The 20,840-nt window shown below is 42.7% G+C and overlaps 1 protein-coding gene across 33 annotated transcripts in view; it reads right to left on the reverse strand.

Moving 5' to 3' along the window:
* Nucleotides 1-20,840, reverse strand: part of nfasca (neurofascin homolog (chicken) a) — a 172,210-nt gene that overhangs the window by 18,414 nt on the left and 132,956 nt on the right. For 12 of the 33 annotated variants that reach the window (XM_074648539.1, XM_074648547.1, XM_074648520.1 and 9 more), the window contains 9 exons: nt 20,568-20,778; nt 20,014-20,136; nt 17,782-17,955; nt 15,465-15,494; nt 11,035-11,307; nt 8,391-8,513; nt 3,581-3,730; nt 2,727-2,855; nt 788-823 (listed from right to left, as the gene is read on the reverse strand). In XM_074648539.1, coding sequence (XP_074504640.1) covers nt 788-823; nt 2,727-2,855; nt 3,581-3,730; nt 8,391-8,513; nt 11,035-11,307; nt 15,465-15,494; nt 17,782-17,955; nt 20,014-20,136; nt 20,568-20,778 — 1,249 coding nt within the window. Of the gene's footprint in view, nt 1-787; nt 840-899; nt 941-2,726; nt 2,856-3,580; nt 3,731-8,390; nt 8,514-10,817; nt 11,308-15,464; nt 15,495-17,781; nt 17,956-20,013; nt 20,137-20,567; nt 20,779-20,840 lie in introns of those variants that run through there. The other 21 variants (XM_074648626.1, XM_074648608.1, XM_074648617.1 and 18 more) reach the window with 12 other exon arrangements.

Genomic DNA, 20,840 nt, shown 5'->3' on the forward strand with positions numbered 1-20,840 from the left:
TACCCGTGGTCTTCAACACAGCCTGACGTTACACCTGTTTAGTACTGATGTGACTAGCGAAGACAAGCGTAGGCTCTTTAGTAGTAATGTTGTCTGGTGTCTGGTGTTGACGTGCACAGCGTTGCTTGCTACCGGAGCTGGTTTAATCCAAAAAAGGCGCAACGCTTTCTCCAGTTGGGCCGGATCAAGATCGAATGTTCTCACTACACAAACGAAGCGTACCGAACCGTACCGGGGTTCGTTTGGAAGCAAACCAAGACCACCCCTTGAAGGAGGTCTCGGTTTGCTTGTTTTGTTGCCGCGATCAGAAGACTAGAAAGGAGCTATATAAATGAAAGGTTTTACCACTTACCGTTTACTTGGTCAAGGTTAGAAAAAAGAACAGCTGATTGTAACGTGACGCACGAACACCGGTCTCCTGGATGGAAGCCTTTTGTTTGTTGGAACCATCCACCTCTCCTCCCGCCCACCCGCCCTCTGTGTCTCTTTTTGCTATTTAAACTACGTCACTCGTTCTGACCAAATGCAAAATTGTCGACATTCAACGTATCCCTGGTTCGCTTGAAATGTACAATGCCACAACATTTGTTTCCTGGCGACTGGGCTGAACATTGGGTTGGGTTTGTAAGGTGTGTCAGTGCTTCAGTCAGTACTGAAAACACATTTTACTCCCAGTGCATGTGTGTGTGAGTTCCTCTCATTAGTCACTTTTTCTGTTATAATCCTTATTTGACTCATTACGAGGTGTTAGTCGTTCACTTTCACAGCATCAAAGTTCAAAACCTACCGAGACATTTTGCGAAACCAGTCATGCAACCCCCACCTAGACATTATAGAAACTGCAAAACATTAACAGGACTCTAACTTCTATTGTTCCAAACCGTTAAATAATCACATACCGTAGATAAGCATCAATGTTGCATGAAGACAAAATATTTGTCTGAACAAGGAAAATACAGTTGTTTTTTTAAGTGCATTTTAATAATTGTGTATAGGAGTAATAAATAGATAAGACTGTGGTGTTAGACAAAATGTTCAACATCATCAGCTTTTTTTGCACAGCTTACAGTGGCTTGTAATGGACCAAAGTCTGAAACATATATCTTCACAATAAATGAATAAAACCTAGATATCACACCAAATATAACAGGCCATATTTCAAAATTACGCAGCTGTCGATCACTGCTCGCAAAGCACGCAAACTCCTACTGTCAAACTAGGCAGCGCTGATAAAATATGAATCAATATTCTGTTAGGTTAATGCCTATTTCTCTCCTCAAATGTTTTCAGAATCATCTTGTAGTGCACGGTTTAAAATGAAAACGTTTGCTCCGGCCGGTGGGTGGTGCTTGGTTTTGGCTCAACTGTTTCCAACATGGCAGGTCTCTAGTATTCAGAGACATTTGACTTATCAAACTACCAAAACAATTTAATTTCTTAGAACTCGTCATCACATGCACGGATGTATTTGTAAACTGAGCTTTTCCTATGCGTTTTGGTCTATCGTCCAAACCCAAACGGCTTTTTAGGTCACTGAGAACAGAGTTTTTGGTTTGTAACGTCAGAGTGTGCGCCGTTATCTCCTCTGTGAGGCGTCATTAAAGCGGCAGTAGTCAGTATATTTTCGGCATCATTGGGCAAAAATTCCATAATAACCTCTCAGCATATTGTAATTCAAGTGTTCTGAAAAAAAAAAAAAATAGACTTCTGCCTCTCCTCATGGCTCTGTTTTCAGGCTTTAGAAAATCTAGTCCGTGACGGAAGACTTTGACCAATCACAGGTCACTTATTGAGAGAGAGCGTTCCTATTGGCTGTGCTCCGGTAACTTGGCGTTCCTTCAACAGATTTCACAATGGCGGCAGCGTCACAAACTTTCTAATTTTACAGCTAAACCATGCACTACAAGATGATTCTGAGAACATCTGAGGAGAGAAATAGGCATTAACGTAACAGAATATTGATTCATATTTAATCAGCGATGCCTAGTTTGACCGTTTGGTCGGAGTTCGCGAGTGATTGACAGCCGGCTCTCATAGACGGCAGATGGACAGCAGACCTCAGATCAGCTCTTACTGCTTGTTTTCCTCCGGTCTGTGAAATCTTGCAGATGCCGTTAGGAGCACCAGAGGACACAGAGACAGGTTTCAGGTTACCTGTTTCATGTACTACTGTCACCATATAGCGACCGTTTTATAAAAATAACTTTTTTTAATCATAATTTGTTCCAATCTCGCCTACTTCAGCTTTAAAGAGGCAACATGTCGTGCGACTGCGCCATGAGTACATCCATGAACGGCGGACGTGGCCGAATAACCTGCTAACAGGATTTCTTACATGTTTACACGTAAATGTACGGTTACTCTTCTACTATATTGAATGAACAGAATGTGCTACATTATCCAATGCAACACTCCCACGGCACAGACCCCGTCACCAGTGTGTGTGTGTGTTTGTGTGTGTGTGTGTGTGGCTGCCCACTGGCCTTGACAGCAATTCATTTGTACTTTTTAGCATTTTTCGTCTGGACGGGATGTTATGGGAAGACGCCGTTTACAAAAATACCTGTGGATGTGTGGACTAGGCCTTTGAAATGCAGCATTTATATTCAGTGGCCATTACATAACCCATTGATACTGTTAAATTACCGTGGAGGTGTACAGTGAGAAAAATATTGACTCCATCCACTTCCCTACTCTCCTATCGGAGCCTCGGTGTCGGGCCTTACCTGGGTATTTGCCCCCGCGACTCCTCTTGATGAAGCAGACGATGAGGAGGATCAGTATGATGAGGGCGATGGCACACATCAAGCCAATGAACCAGCCTTGGGTGGCTATGTCTACCTGGTCTATGTAGGCTGGAGACATACACAGAACACACACAGACACACACACACACACACAGGAGAGTGGAAACACAGTGAGTTCATTTCTGGACCGCAATGATTGACAGAGCTAACACAAATCAGATGATCTGTTGTCATCGCAGAGCGCTCAGCAACAACTCAGAACCAACATGTCATTATTCGCCTTCAAGCTCACATCCAGGATCTCTAACAATAAGGCGTTTGTCTTCTTTCCTCTTACACAGAGTGTGAGTTAGAATCAGAGAAGAGTGGGACACGGAGGTTTGTGGTGTGAAAATAATGATTGCTTCTAATACACCCAGAGAGATTTCAGTGCAACCTGAAAGAACACACATCTTTGATAGCTGTCAGAATAATAGAGAAGATATTAGCCCTTCAAAATCATATTCATTTATCATATACTTATTATTATGTCCACGCCAACTAATCAGAAAAGAACCTATAGAGGAACAATATGAGCATCATTTACATGTCAGAGGAGAACATGTGAGTTGTGCGGAAAGTCACAGAGAAGTTCATCTCACAGATGTAGAACACATCCATCACATCAGATACTGATCATAAAGACAAGCAAGTTGCAGTTTGATTACAACCCTTTGGAAGAGCATGCATGAAAACACAAACCTTGTAGATACTACTACTGACAGAGTTGCACCCAGAGTAGCCCACCTGGCTGGAACCCCTGCTTGTTCCACCAAGGCCAGGTGGGGTCTCACCTGGTTTGTTCTTAAAGGTGAAGGGTTCGCTGCTGACGCTGTTGAGCTCATGGGAGTAAACCCTCAGATGGTACGTGGCGCCTGCGATCAGATCTGCCACTTTAATGGGGGGCTGTTGTTTCACCGCTACAACTTTCACCGTCTTGTCGCCTTGAAGACACAAGAAAGGGGCGCCGATCACACTCCAGGGGGGGCGGTGTGGCCTTCGTTCCACAGTCAAAGGCTTACTGTGCTTACTAGCAAAAGGTCACGGCATCACGATGCTTTGCAGGGAGACGTTTTTTCTCAGAGTGAGAGCAGGAAGTGAATTGAGACTGATAACAATGCATTGCCCGTCCCCCATCATAAACACTCTTTCACCTCTTTACAGAATTGAATCATACGCGTGATGTAGTTTGGTACGTCTGGACGTTACACCTAATGTATGAGGTGCAACTCTTTTGAAGCTCGGTCCAGCTGACACGTTATGGTTCATTTTCCTCTTTGATGGCTACATTTTCTCTCAAGGGTATGATTCTCCAGAGAAAACTCTTCTGAAAATGGGGAGCAAAGGACCAGAGGCCTGTACTACGACGTGAGTTCAACATACCCAGAGTCTCTTCTTGTTATCTGGCTTAACTAACCCTAACAACCGCGTTCACATGAACGGGGCGGTGTTTGCAGCATCTGACCAAATCCACAGACAGACAGGCAGAGCGGCACATTTTACAAAGGAAGAGCGAACTATATTAGACAAATACAAAGAAGTTAAACACATAATCCAGACTAAAAGTAACACAGTTGAAGCTGCCAAATACAGGAAGGACAGCTGGCAAAAGAAAAAACTCCCGATGTGTGAATGCGTAAATTGACAGAATTATTAATTTAACGGATTTAATGCTCAAAAGTCAGATATAGTCGTCTAGATATAAATAGCTATTATATGTGTAATGAATGAATGGTTTACACATCATTATGCCTTTTATTAAAGTTGTGACGTTTATGACTGCCGTTTATGACCGTCTCCGGCGATGTGAAACGGACTCAAGAGCAAGTAAAAACAAATATATAACAACATAATTCAAAGCGGTAAACACCCCCAGCATAAATCCAGCTGTCCTTCCTTCATTTGTCAGTTTAAACTGTGTTGTTTTTAGTCTGGATTATGACGGTTACTTCTTCGTATTTGTGTAATATCATCATACGATCTGCACACTGAGCTCTGATTGGTCAGTAGGAGGTGCTTTCATACGAGTTGATCTCTTATCTGGAACATAACCTTAGGTGTTCAGCATCAGTTACCATGGCGATCTACCCTGGTAAGAAGTGAACCACCGTCCTAGGACTGAAAACCCTGAAGGGGTTAACCCTGAAGTTACCTCGCTAACCCTAAATCCTGCTTCATAGTACAGGCCCCAGGTGTTCTTTCAGGCTCAGCCACGACACTGTGGACATCAACACAACTAAACCGCTCCATGAATTGGCCGCTGTGTGCGTCATGTTTTGACCGGGCTAGAATTGAAATTGACCGTTACAGAGCTGATTTTGTTCTCGGGGTACCACCAGGGTCAAACGTGGCAAAGCATTGTTTGTCTCAATTAATCACAGGCCCACACTTAACTTCATGAGGTCAAATGAAAAAAAAGAAACGGCGACAGCAACCTGCATCTTTCCCGTGGAAAGACGTGTCGGTCATGACTTGGCCGTGCCATGAGCATGACTCTGAGGTTGCGGTGAGAGGAGAGGGCAGCACGAGGTGGTGACATCATGCACCATGCTGTCAACCAGGGACTCATTCCAAAGCCATGCTATTAACACCAGCCCTAAATCCAGCCAAACAAAAGGTCTAATGCAGACACAAGAGAAGACAAGCCAGTCCTTTTTTTTACATACTTAGTCAATGTAGTGCTACTGTCTGAATGAGGCCAAGGCTGAGGATTAGTATCACTCTTATTAGATCTTGGTGTTTTAGGTGAATGCAAAAATGATTCAAATGTCTTTTTATTGCATCCCAGTCAGCAGGAACAAATGTTGGCATTGTACGTTTCTGCAAACCACGGATACGTTGAATGTCGGCGTTTTTGCATCCGATCAGAACAAGCGTCGTAGTAAAACGAGCGATGCGCAGAGCAGGTGACGTTACATCTTTCACAACAATGACCCGCTAGATGAACATTATCCCGCTTATTACACGGCTACTTACTGAAGAAATCAATAATTTGACACAAGAACGGTCCGCCAGAGTCCGACATCAGAACTGTGCCCATAGCAACGGTCTGTTATACATAGCAACGGTCTACTATACATAGCAACGGTCTGCTATACATAGCAACGGTCTGCTATACATAGCAACGGCCTGTTATACATAGCAACGGTCTGCTATACATAGCAACGGTCTGCTATACATAGCAACGGTCTGTTATACATAGCAACGGTCTGCTTTACATAACAACGGTCTGCTATACATAGCAACGGTCTGTTATACATAGCAACGGTCTGTTATACATAGCAACGGTCTGTTATAAAGAAATAACAGACCGTAGAACGCTGTGATCGACCAATCAGAATCGAGTATTCAACAAAGCCGTGTAATAACTTGACATAAACTGGGAGGTGACTCATTTTACAGTCCACCTTCTTATGTACTTTATCCTGATTTCTCGAGACGTGTTCAGTTTGCATTAACAGCAAACAGCAAATTAAAACAGAGCAGCAACTAAAATATGTTTAAATATATTAAATATATATGTCTACTCACTAATAAAAGTGCTTCTCTCTCTGCAGTTGAGGTAAATAAATGCCGCGCCTACTATGTGATCATTTTTACAAAATTTCCCGGGTTATATTATGAGCATCAAATCATGCATCAATCATTAAAGGATGAATACGACGGTATTAGAAAGTGGTCGTGCCATCTTTATGTGTTCATCATGTGAAAAGACTGACTTATAGTGAAGTTTTAACCACTTTGGTTCCACTTGGGATTAAAGTCAAGCAGCTCAGACTTTTACTGCATAAAGCAAGTTATTTGAATATAATATCGAGGTTGGAATATGTGGAATATATTTCTCATTTCTTTTTCAATGACAAGTATTCCCAGTTTTCATCTCTTATACCACCAAAGCATCATCCTTCAACCTAAACCCTCCTCTAACAGACATGCAGAGACTTCTGAATCACAGTCAGGCAGACAAGGGGAGGATGAAGGGATGATTATGGGAGTTGGGGGAGTGTCAGGGGCTTCCTGCAACTCTCCACTTAAGAGTCAAAGCTTTCAGACTTGACCTTGGAGAACAGGGGATGGATGGATGGGTGGGAGGGGTGGAGACCATTAGATCAGTCTCACCATCCCCCCCCCCCCCCCCCCCCCCCCCTCTCCCTTTATCTTTCTATTCACATTCAGACATCATTAAGAATTAAAGCCGCTGCCCAAGTATATAAAAAATACATCCTCCCTTCGTTCTATCCAATCTCAACTAGTTGGATTCCAGAAAAGGAGGGATGATGTGTTTTATAAAAAGCAGACTTTCAGATTGGCCAACACCCGATCCAAGGCAGAAAGCAAAGTGATTATGGAAGCGTGGATGGCCAAAACATTCAAACAGCATTTCAGACAAAGCGAGCCGAACAGCCCCGTTCACAGTGCTGGTCCAAACCAGAGCCATTCAAAAGCCAGGCAGCGTGTTGAGAAGAAACCATCGTGATGGTGCAGGTGAACTGCACAGGAAGTTAGTAGTGACATGATGATCAACACTCTCCAACATATAAAGACCAGAGAGAGAGACAGAGTGCAAGAGAGAGAAAGAAACACAGAAACACAGACTGTGGTTCGTTGTACCTTCTGCTTTTTTAGTTCAAATTAAAACGTCAGCCTTTTATGGGCAAATATCACATCTTTCTATAAAAAGGGTGATTAAAAAAAAACTACAGGCCAACAGAGCAGCAGTTAGAGCTCATCTCTGGAGAGAGATGTATATGTGCTGTTTTTTTGGAGCTGTGATGGCACATTATCTTATTTTTTTATTCAAGTCCTCGTGTTTTCTTGCCCTTCTTTCATGCTGTTTTTTCTTTCATGCTGTTTCCTCCTTATGCTCTAGCCTCATCACTTGCTTGTCTCGTCAGCAAAGGGTTGCCTAAAAAAGAGCTCTCCATTAAGGCTGCTTTGGAAATCAGTAAGACAAGGACACATTTCAGAAAAAAACCTTTGAGCAAGGAATTTTGGGGTAACAAAAACCTGCCATTGAGGTGTAATTGAAGTCTATCCAAAAAAAAAGGCATGAATTATTTAATGAGAAGGCCTCTGAATCATTCTTTAGTTTTCCATTATGGGAGGGGGGTTTGTAATCGTATTCGAAATTCTGCTGCTGACAGGATTGAATTTCATTCAGAGATGCAGAGACAACGTTTGGCCAGAAAAATGGCATCTCCGTTTAGTAGGGATTTAAGAGAGTGGGCTAGAGTGCTGGTGGACATCAAGTCTTTCACATTCGGTCATTTCTCTAATCCCTAAGCCAGGTAAGCTAAGGTTCTTGTGAAAAAGATTAAACTAATGTAGTCTTTGTCAAACATTGGATTTTGTTAGTCTTTTAAAAACTGCTTTAATCAGGCTTTTTTTGCCACTTGGCAGCAGAACTCCGCAAAACAAGCTAAAGATCAGACACATCTGGCAAATTGTGGCCTTCTGAAGTTGATATGACTAACGTGTGCAGCAAATACTTGCTGATCTCTGAAATATTGTCCTTTGTCTGCTCCTGCTCTTTTTACTTAGTATCAAGTTCAGGTCTATCTTTCGGTCTCAATAGCTCGAGGTGGGCTTGGTCTGGTTTCTTACTGTCCAGTGTGAACTCTAGCACAAACTCGCTGCTGCCGGGCGGGAAGTTGTGTCTCCAGCTGACGTTAGCGTAGTTACTGTTAAACTCCACCGTCAGATTCCAGATCTCCCACCCAGAGGCCACTACATAAGGGGGAGGGGGGTGAGGAGGGTCAGGGGGTACAGGGTTAAAGGTCAGGGGCAAGGGGCAGAGATTGCACAGTTACAACAACCATACACGGGGGGCTCCATTTAGACCTATGCATGGTGCTATAGCACTAAGGGAGTCTTCCTACATGGTCTGCTCCAAACAAGAAGTAAATGTAACATGTTCATGGACAGAAAATTCACCCACGAGGAAATTCCAGAGGGATTTTTAAATTCATGAAACATTTAGTCGGTAGCTGCTAGAATGTACCTGCTGAACGTAGTTTGTGTGCGGAACCCCCGCAAGATGGTTAAGGTTAGGCATTGACATTGAATGGTTAAGGTCAGGATAGGTTATCGGGCAGCGAGTGTCGCTAGAGTTAAGGCTGGCCCACACTAAAAGACTTTTCAAATCTTAAAAGGGACTGTTTGTAACTTTTTAAGCGTATAAATGTACCGGGTCGGGATCCCATGCGCACTCGCATATGCGCGTTCGCGTGTGGCCGGAGTCTCTGCTCCTCTGCCTGCTTGCCTTCACTGACAGCGCGCGTGTTCTTTCTGTCTCGCTCCACCTCTAGACGTGAACGCACGCTCACTCCACACTGCAGAAGAGTTAGTTTAGCTCTGAGAATATCTAGTGAATGTTCAGTGGACGTTTGTGCAGAAATAACTGCTGCAGCTCCTCCAGACCAACAGAGGTTTCCCGTGTCTTGTGAAGTGGCAGGGCTCCGCAGAGAGAAACGTTATCGTCTCCGACCGGGTGCCGGTGTCTTGCTGCGGGCGCAGTCGGGAAGCGATAACGTTTCTCTTCCTGCTTCAGCCCCGGAGGCTGAGGCAGGAAAAGCCAACACTAGGATCAGCAGTGATTCATGGAGAGACCTTCGTCTGATCAGCTAACATTACTGCCAAGCAGCTGAAATATAGAGTGATATTGTGGTTTTAGCTGACGTGTGTCGCCTCGCTGTTTTGAGGGATGCTCGTTCATGTCTATGTAGAGCGAGCAAGCGCGAGCCTGACGCTGACTTTCATTGACTTAACGGCCACAGGTGTCGCTGTTAACAAGCAATTCTGAAAGTTACAAATAGTCCCTTTAACAGATGTTGAAAATGTGAGAGCCCCCACACATAACGACATACTATGTTATATTGAACAGTTTTGTTCCTATAGTGTGTGGTGAGCGACGATTTGGCCAAAACAGCACACCACACACTAACAGATTCATTCATCAACAACAACAGTTCCGACTCTCAAAACCGGAAATCTCACAAAATCTCTCACAATCAAACAGTAAATGGTAAATGGACTTGCATTTATATAGAGCGCTTTTCTAGTCTTCCGACCACTCAAAGCGCTTTACATTACAAGTCAGCATTCACCCATTCACACACACATTCACACACCGGTGCCAACTTTGCCCATCAGGATCTAATCTAAATAGTTAGTGTAATTAGTGTTTTGCTCAAGAACACATCGCCGGGGATCGAACCACCGACCTTCCGATTAGTTGGACGACCTGCTCCATCCTCTGAGCCACGGCCGCCCGCAAGTCAAACATGATTTTAGTGTAAACAAAAATGGCGGACGATGGACAAGGAAGAACAAGCGATGTTAGTTTGTTACTTTGTACTGAAATTCCCGAAGGATGGAATGTATGAAGTCATTGAGATGTTAAATAAACACTTGCGTTGTTGCCACCAAATGTCTGAGCTCCATCTTACCATCACTTTATGCTTCGCAATTTGCATTAGCTCATGCGTTAGCCGCGGTTGCCCTTCCGCTTCATAGGTTGGTTTTCAACTGGCTATGGTTCTTTCCCACGTGACTGCGTCATCAGCTGTCCTCGGGGTTCCCCCACACACAATATGATATCCCATCGTAAATACTGAATTTCATATTTGAGATTGGTGTGGCCAGGATGGACCTCCGAGCCGATCGGGGGATGTAAAAAAAAGCTTCTCAACGTACCTCACATCACAGGAATATCTGGAAAGATAATCTTTAAAACCGAAAAATCTGGGATTTGCTGAACATGGTCGGGAGGTTGGTGAAATCGGACCTAAAATTGTCTTGATTCTCGTACGGTGTGAACCCGGCATTACCTACGTTTGGTGGGTACATTCTAGCATCTACCCGCTTAGTTGCAGTGCTTACTTCTGGTTTAGAGTGGACTAATTGAACCTAACAAAAAAAAAATGGTGAGCCCTGCCAATATCACAACCCTCATTACTTCTAAGTGTTGAAGTTGAACTTTACAGTTATCAACATACATTAAATAAAAAAAAAAAAAGGTTGGATTCTCACTTCCTGACCAGGAGGATAGTTGCTGGCTACATCCCAATATTCTGAAGTAATTGCCCACTTTATTGTACAGTAGGTACAGCACAGCTTATCGGAATGCAGCCCTGATGTAGTTTCCTGTTTCGTCAGGTGGGAGAAGGGTATCGCCTTTTGAGTGCCATTCAAACTAAAACAGTAGAAAGACAGTAAAAAAATGGGACAATGGGACAACAGCATGTACCCAACACATTCTTATCAGTACGCTTGATGGTGACCAGCGCAGGAGGAGCGGTGGTGGTAGTGGCTGCCTCAGTTGTAGTGGCGGCGGCGGTGGTAGTAGTAGAAGGAGAAGTAGCAGTAGTAGTAGTAGTAGGAGGAGGAGTCGTAGTTGTAGGAGTGGTAGAAGAAGTTGAGGTACTAATGGTTGTAGGAGCGATGGTAGTAGGAGGAAGAGGAGCGAGAGGAGGAGGAGTAGGAGTGAAAGCTGATGCCAGGGAGGCGTCTGTAAGCTCGACTACAAGGGAGGAGGAGGGAGAGAGCAAAGGGTTAACGACAAGGCAGCAGGAGCATCGGATAGGTAGACACACACAGTGACACACACAGGAGAGAGTCAATGAAGCTGGAACATACACTGCCCACATCACACGCCTGACTCAGTTATGAGTCGATAAATGAGCAGAGTGTTTTCCACTTCAGCTACTTCATCGTTGTCCTGCACAGACTTAGATTCCACCGCCACCGAGAGGACAGACGCTGATATTACAGCATGCCTGTCACACTGGTTTCTTTGAACGGGATGCAAATGTACTGTATTTAATAAGAGCTGGTTTGGAGAACCCCAAACTGGTAACCTTATTTTTTATTTCATCAAGTACTTTTGTCACATTTAAAGGGGCACCCCACTGCCTGAGGTCGGTTTACTCATGATGGGAAGTTCTACTCAGCCTGTGAGGAGGAGCCACAGAAACGTGGTTTGAATTGACTGCACTTTGTAAAATCATCTAATGTCATCAAGGTTTACCTCGGTGCTGATGATGTCACACAGAGGCACATTATTTTTTTCAGGTTACCTGTTTCATGTACTACTGTCACCATATAGCAACCGTTTTATAAAAATATTTTTTTTTAATCATATTTGCTCCAATCTGGTCTACTGATGCTTTAAAGAAAACCAATTTATAGCAAAAAACGGTGTTACAAACTGGGGCCATGGAGTTTGAAATACGTGGGTCAAAGAAAAATGACGCTATTGGATGCATTATGGGAAATGTAGGATCCAGCATTTTTCCAATACTGGGATCTAAAAGCCAAGATATCTCTAAAACTCTGCTGCTTCCATTTTGACCCCTCTTTTTCTTTTTCTTTTTCTTAAATCTGTCTCACACAAGTTCCCCAACTATTGACCAGGAGGACCTGAAGTAATACACTTCTACAGTCCCCCCTTCACCCCTTTACAGACACCTCTTTCACACACACATCACTGAAAAAAAAATACACACAAAACACATTTAATGTAGTGTTATGTCACATTTCATCCAGTGTCTGTCATTACAGTAGAAACTCTGAAGACAGTCCTTGTAACTGCCCGTTACTCATTCTACTTTTGTGACACTATGGTGCCCTCTGGTGGGGGTCAGGTTGGGAACCAGCACATCCTTCTCCACTTTAAATGTTGTCCACTCCTACTGTACCTTAAAGTTGAGGTCATCTGCAGCCAGCAAAGCGTCCTGCTACTGATGCCCTCCCCACCCCCCCCCACCCCCCCCCACCCCCCACACACCCTCAACAAACAACCCCAAAAACTCCAGCCAACATGCTTGTATCACCAGGCCGGATGACAAGCATGCCCTCAAACCACCGTGCGAGGGAAAGAGAAAAGTAGGACAGGATGATGGAAACAAGCCATTACAGCCCAGTGAGGTAGGCCAGTTCAGCCCAGTAGCTTCCAGCCACCTTACCTGTAATCCTCAGTACTGTAAGTACAACTGACTAGGTGAACAGAAGCGATGGGTGAAGATGGCAGAGTGACATGACTTTTGAAAAAAAGCTCAGAAGCGAGACGATCAAGCCGGTGAGTGAGTATGGAAACTGCTGATGAGATTGTTTGTCATCCCCGGCACGCTCATCAAGTCACAACATTCATCAGAATGTTTCCCCCCGACTTGACATCTTGATGCATCCTCCCATCCCACACACACACTCCCAAAGCAGCATCATGACATTGTATCCAATGACAATGACTGATCAAAACACTTTAGTTGCTACACAAGGCTAACTTATGTCTCATGGCAGACAGGAAGAGGCAGCTGATGCAGTGAGATTGCATAGTAAAGGTGCGCCATCAGGGATTGGTTCAGAAATCCGAAGGTTAAAGGTCAACATGAATGCAAATGGCTTGAAGGAGGACGCTACAGCGGCTATCAGGGCGTGTGTCCTGATCACGAGGGACCATCTATTTGAATATGATGCCAAATATTTGAGAAAGTGTGAAACTGGTTCTGTGTGTTTCACTCACTGAACGTGTGAATCACAGACTACTATTCAAAGCCAACGGTGAGAATGCCGAGTGGGCTTCTTCAATCCCTGACAGCACACTGCAGCAGACAAACAGCAGCGTTGCACACAGGGGGGGAGGATGGAGAGATGAGGAGAGGCAGACAGATGACAAAAGACAGAAAATATGGCGTAGACAGCAGTTCAGCCCAATAATAAGTTCACTAAGAGCTTTAGACCTTTTTGTCTGTTTTCATACCACTTTTTCGTTTGGATTTTGACAGTTGCTTTCGACAGACTAGGAAAAATATTCCTGGAGGGCTGGGTATCATTTCTTTTGACATTTTAAGATGATTTTAAGATAATCTAAATCAGAAACAAAACATGAATCAATGACTAAAATAACTATTAGTTGCAGTCTCATGTAGTCTGACTCAGCGGATGTAGACGGTGGGTATACCACGCAGCGTTCTCCTCCTCTTCCGCTATCTATTTATTAAGGTAGATCCTGTGCTTAGTGCCGTCCTAGACGAATAGTTTAAAGAAATAACAAACAAGCCAGAGCGTTTTTTTCTGACACGGCGCTGAGGAGACAGGTCTGGCTATGAGAGAGTTTTTTTCTCTAGTTTTATGTGATTGATTTGGTCATTTATCTATCACCCTCTCATCTGTTCACAAAAGTTAATTCCTGAATTGGAAATAGTTTGACAAACCGACTAAAGGGTCCACATTTATCTGACCTTTCAGTCGTATCACACAGTCTTCATCAGCACATGGAGTTGGCTCTGTTGTAATGGAAAGCTAAGCAGCTCGTATGATTTCATCCCTAATATACAGAAAATAATAAAAAATAATATCTGTATAATAATTAGGGCTGTCAAAGTTAACGTGATAATAATGCAAATTCATTTTAATGCCACTAATTTCTTTAACGTATTTACGCCACTTATGATTTGTAGGTTGTAGCGGGCTCAGATTTAAAGCTAGAGTTAAGATACCAGTATATATGTCATGTCATACTAGCTTGTCGCAAAGGAGGTTAAATAACGCTCCAAACTTATGCTACATTTTGGCGAGGAAAAACTGGCATGGTCATTATTTCAAAGGGGTCCCTTGACCTCTGACCTCCAGATATGAGAATGAAAATGGGTTCTAAGGGTACCCACGAGTCTCCCCTTTACAGACATGCCCACTTTATGATAATCACATGCAGTTTGGGGGCAAGTCATAGTCAAGTCAGCACACTGACACACTGACAGCTGTTGTTGCCTGTTGGGCTGCAGTTTGCATGTTATGATTTGAGCATATTGTTTTATGCTAAATGCAGTACCTGTGAGGGTTTCTGGACAATATCTGTCATTGTTTTGTGTTGTTAATTGATTTACAATAATAAATATATAAATATATATATATATATATATATATATTCATAAAGCAGCATATTTGCCCACTCCCATGTTGATAGAGTATTAAATACTTGACTAATCTCCCTTTAAGATACATTTTGTGAATAATCGCGATTAAATATTTGAAGCGACTGACAGCCCTAATATAAAATAATAATAATTATATATAATGATATATATATATTGTATATTTGCATAACTACTGAGCGTGCATGTCAACAGATTCATCATGATAATAACTGAGGAAATTCAGTCTTCTTTTGTCAAATATTTTACAGTTTCAGAAATTATTAATAACTTTGTGTTGTCATCATGGTCATTGTGGCGTTAACAGCTGTTTTAGAAGATCTGTCACTCAATATAGTGATAGCAGAACTTGGATTATGGATTGTGCCTTGAAGATTTTATTGTCAACGTTAAAAAAAATGATAAAGAATTGGTCATTGAAAAAGCCAATTTCATAGCTATCTTATCATATGTAGACATACTGTATGTCTTAAGGCTCATGTAATGATAATTTACTGATGAACAATGAGACATATCTCTGTTTTCCCCGTGGGGTTATAGCTAGTTTAGCAACTCCCTCTGCTGCCCACCAGTGTGAGCTGCAGGGTGATGGTAGAACTGCACTTTAGTGGATAATACAATGAAGGTGGACTGCACTGCTGCTTTAGTGTTAAGATGAACAGATAGAGAGACAGATATGGAGGGTTGGGGTGGGGGGTGGGGTGGGGAAAGGCGACAGGCAGGCTGTGCTTCTCATTCCCCATACCTATTAAACCTGTAGAGTCAGTAAAGTTGTCTGTCGACAAAAAGAGAAGTGGAGACAGGAGAGAGGGAGAGGTGTAAGAACGACAGCAGCTGGAAGGTCGGTTCAACAGATGTTCTCACTTACCACTACTAAAGGTATACCAGGTATGCAATCTGTTACAGTTCTGAGATATCTGCCTCTGTCAAACTTTACATTGGAACTGTACTTTCTACTGAAGGAAATGTCCTGATGAAAGTTGTGAATCACTTGGAGATGTTGAATTTTTCAAATTGAATTGTGGTTGTGTGAGCAGCACCTCCATTGTATTGGAGTGGAAAATGAATTCTAAGACACATAGGATAATGTGTAGATACCACTAGACCAGAGGTTCTCAAACTTTTTACACCACGTACCACCTCAGAAAATATTTGAATTTTTATTTTTCCTGGGGGGTTACATGAGAAACCCAGATTGTTGCCGGGGGCTAAACAAATTCTGTCAGACGTAACCTCTACTTTATCACTACATTAATTTATAGAAAAAATACTGCGTACTTATTTTTCAAGATTTATTATACTGAAAGTCACTCCAAACAGCATATTATTAAGAAAAATTACATTATCTGCAAAAGTTTTGACTGACTGAGAGACAAAACAGAAAATCCCCCAGCATGCCCAAATATAAATACATGCACTGGAGGGACTGTAATTTTTCCCGACTTTGAACGCCTCATAACAATAACTCAATGGCACCTCCGTTAACGTTCGTATCTCCGGTATTTAGCCAGACAGGAATGTGCTGCCCACCGGCTGCTAACAGCTAATGTCACTAACTGTCCTCCTGCTGATTTCGACACAGATTTGTTGTTCACAGTGTCGCTTTATCAGGGAAAAATAGGGTGGGCTCCCTCAGGTTTAGTAGCGCCACGCTGTTGAGCACTTTTTTTTCTCTCCGCCGTGTCTCCGGTCCTAAACGAACTGAAACATGATACAGCGTGCGTATGCATCATTGTGCAGCGTAACTGTGGGAAAGCATCAATACAGAGGAAACAATAGTCAGAGATTCCTCCACGTACCACTAGAGAGAGCACGCGTACCACCAGTGGTATGTGTACCAGAGTTTGAGAACCACTGCTCTAAAAAATCTGGGGGAACCAACCCTTTAATTAAACAGCCTGTCAGATTCTCATCTTCTGATCCAGCTGTGCGTTTGTGTGTGTGTGTGTGTGTGTCACAAGGTTGGTGTGCTGATAATATCATCCATCAGAGAGAGACCAGTTCTTTCTCCATCTGATACCCCAACAAAGAGGCCTGTGTTCACTAAAGGGCTACGACCTCACTCCCTTTCTATTTCTGTCTCTGTCTCTCTCACACATACACACACACACACACACACACACACCAGTTCCAGTGATTCACACAACCACATTCTCACAATGTAGACACACTATCAAACCAACCTAGTTCCCATGCAGAGAGAAGGGGCTGGAAACAGTGTAATTAGAGCGGAGTGAAGGTTCAGCACCATGTTGGGAAACAATGCTAGACACACTAAGGGACAAGTCCAGTAACTCTAACGATAAACTGGGTCAGAAATGATCCTGTTGAACTTCTAAAAACTCGTACCTATTTCAGGTTTTCAAGTTGATTAGTGTAGTGAAATGTGTTAAAGGATAAGAATATTCTATATTATTATTATTACTGACTCTCGACCCTGTCAGGCCCAGTCCTTTTCTACAACAGCTGGACAGCTGTTACGTTACTTAAACAGGAAGAAATATTGATGTTTATAATCGTCTATGATGGAGGAATTAGATGTATCCGGCTTTGGCAATCAATTATTGGTTTCAGGGTTTGTGTTGACGATAAGAATAATATAGATTATTGCCTTATCCTTATCGTTTAATACAAATCAAAAATCAATGGCTAAAACATATACAGTAATAGTAGGTAATAATTTACAGTTTGATTGAGTCTGAGTGACTTTTGTTGGCTCTTATGAACCAAAAATAATCAACTATTAAATGTGTTTTTTGATGGTGAGTTTTATTGTTTGCGATGCATTTTCTCCCTCAACAAGAATACAATTGTTTGGGTAGTAGCTAGAGGGGAACCAGCAAACTGGAGAAGCCCTCATAAGATATTTAAGGTTAGGTATTGACCTTGAATAGTTAAGGTTAGGATAAGTCGTCGGGCAGCGAGTTTTTGCAAGTTTCTGCAGATCTCAGCTCAGATTTTGCAATTCGCAGGCTCCCTTCTAGACACGACCCTTATTTTGGAAGCACTGAATGGGAGAGATTTTTTTTTGGAAACAAATTGTCACATGTAGAAACACTCACCTTCATTGGCGAAGTGTGGGGACTCCTCAGCAAAGACCTCCCCTGCTCCCACCTGGGTGAGCGCCGACAGGAAGAACTTGTAGCGGATGGATCGGTCCGGCAGGCGGACGCTGAACTCTGTCACATTAGGAGGGAAACTCTCCAACTGGAGACGACCAACCCTGGAGCCATTGACTGCACACGCACACATCCACAGAAGAATGACAGAAGAGGACAGATGGGTTGGCTTGCTTTCAGAATAATTCCCAAATCATGTCATGGGGGACGTTGGGCACTGCAGCAGAGTGCTAGCCAGGTAACTATGAACCGACAGCATTTTACTAAACTAAACTTTATTATTACCAAAGTCCATTAGATCCTTCAGAGCTACTTCCTGCTTCCCCTTTGACCTACTTTACACAATGCAAAGCACCGACATTTTGAGTGTATTCACCTTCATTTTCATGTCTAAATAAATGGTTAAAGGTCCCATGTTATAAAAAAGTGAGATTTTCATTATTATTTTTTTTTATTATAAAACAGGCTTAAGTCCTATATAAATACTGTGAAAGTATCGAAACGCTCAATCCACAGGGAAATGCACACAGCTCGTATTCAGAAACTCTACATTTGAAACAAGCTGTCAGGATTTTTGTCCATTTGTGATGTCACAAATATACAATATTTAGACCCTTTACACAGTTTTAAACGTAAACAATCTAAATCTGTTGCAATTCCATCGCAATTCCGTCAAAATGTGCTAAAACAGAGCGTTTAAGACAGAGGGTAAATACAGGCATATTCAGGCCGACAGTATGAGGAAAATAAAGTTTTTTTTAACATTACAGCATGTAAACATGTTCTAGTAGAAACACAAAATACAAGTATGAACCTGAAAATGAGCATGATATGGGACCTTTAAGATAACACGGTTAAACTGGTTTGGTTCAAGTCTATCTGACTGTGTGTTCATTCATTTTGCTGCCCTGTGTCTCACAAACACTTCTACCAGGGCTGCCAACTCTTCATTTTAGTTTGGAGTGAGATAGTAACATAACTTCAGATTTCACCTAGTCATAGTCAAGGTCATCCCGAACAGGATTACACTGAACTTCAGCGAATCTCTGAAGGAAACCATTTTATGAGAGTTTAAACGTGAGGATGTTTTGATGTATTGTAAGGTAAAGTGAGGGGATTTTCCCTTTAAATAAAACATAAAAAAACAAAACTAGAATTACCGCCTTGAGGTTGCAGGCCTCCGTTTACATCCATGTCTGTCCAGAATGTCATCACTACATCATTTTATCATGTAGACATTTGTGTGAAATTGTCATAATTAACATATAAATTCTTGAGTTGCGGCCAAAAACGTGTTTTGTGAGGTCACAGTGACCTTGACCTTTGACCACCAAAATCGAATCAGTTCATTCTTGAGTCCAAGTGGACGTTTGTGTCAAATTTGAAGAAATTCCTTCAAGATGTTCCTGAGATATCGCGTTCACGAGAACGGGACGGACGGACGGATGGACAGACGGACAACCCGAAACATAAAGCATCCGGCTATGGCTGCCTCCGGCTACGGCTGCCTCCGGCTACGGCTGCCGCCGGCGCAGAGGCAAACAAACTGTCCAGTAAAATAACTTCAAATTGGTCATAGTCAGCGTCTTTCTGAACATGACTCCATTGGAATTTTCAACAAACCTATTCGGGATTTTTTTATGCAAACCTCTGAGGGGAAAACATTTATTTCTTTAATTTATGAGAGTTTAAATTGAAGACATTTTCAATGTTCTACAACATCATTTGAACTGACTTTCCCCTGTACAGTAGTGTGCAGTCAGGCTACTTTTATATGTTCATAGGAACATTTTGAGCACAAATCCATTGTGCTTCTCAGCACATTTACCAAATATGGAAACCGTTTTATCAAATCAGGACTTCTTTGCTAACGGTTTTATTTGATATATAAAATGTGAGAGATTATTGCTGTAATGTGAGTCTTTCTTCATCCTTTTTGGCCATTCCAAGTAACGGTGCTGTAACAGCATGAATAGACGTGCATCAAAATCCAAGCTTGTCGCAGTTTTACGATGCTGCTGTTGCACTGTGCTACTCCATCTCGTCTGTCCGTGCGTTGTTAGTGTTCTCTTTTCATACTGTTAAGCAAATCATCTCCGAGTAGAAGCACCAAATGAAATATGCTTTCTGCCTGAAAGTTTGGACGTATCTGTGAATACTATCAGAGCAGCTCACCTGCTTGGTACTTGAGCTGGTATCCAATCAGAATGCCGTTGGGCTCCAGAGGTTTGTCCCATTCGAGGTTGAGTGTGTCAAAACTTCTCCGTTTAATCCTGAAAAACCTCGGAGCATCTGGCACTACAAACACACACACACACACACACACACACACAAACACGTGAAGAGAGGAAACAAGAGTGACAAAGATGGCAGGAAGCACTAAGCACTACACCTGCATACAAAATGCCCCTTTAGAAACTAAGGATGGGTCATGATTTTTGATTTTTCGAATAGTCTTTAAAGGCAGGGTTGATGTTGTTCTCCAGTATCCACTATTTGTTATATGGTCTGTTGAAATGGTCTTTACAACCCGACAGCGATCCATTACTGATTAGTTCTGAAAATAATAATTTTGCTTGGAGTGCCCATCCCTATTAGAAACCTGTATGTGCTGTCGTGATTCTGTATATTAAAAAGTGTGTCTGTAAAAACACTTGTAAAAACTACGTGAGATGTCGGCCTCTCTTGGATGTAATATCTAAGTTGCGAGGGGCCGCGTGCGTCCTCACCTCCCTCCTTGGTAGTGATTTCCACCGTGTTGCTGGGTGGACCCTCAAAGGCGTTGTTGGCCACAACCATGAACATCTTGTATTTGGAGTAGGGCACCAGGTCGCTGAGGGTGCCGGACGGCTCGGCGACGATGCTGTAGAAACCTTTGGTCTTCTTCTCCTTGCTGACCACCAGACCCGGAACCAGACTGGACTCACGCCAGTAGTACAACTGGGAGGTAGACGGGGAGGGAAAGGGTTATTAAGAATGGGTAAGAAGTGCAGAGGAGGAGT

The sequence above is a fragment of the Sebastes fasciatus genome, chromosome 1 (genome assembly GCF_043250625.1).
Source record: "Sebastes fasciatus isolate fSebFas1 chromosome 1, fSebFas1.pri, whole genome shotgun sequence".
Classification (NCBI taxonomy): Eukaryota; Metazoa; Chordata; class Actinopteri; order Perciformes; family Sebastidae; genus Sebastes; species Sebastes fasciatus.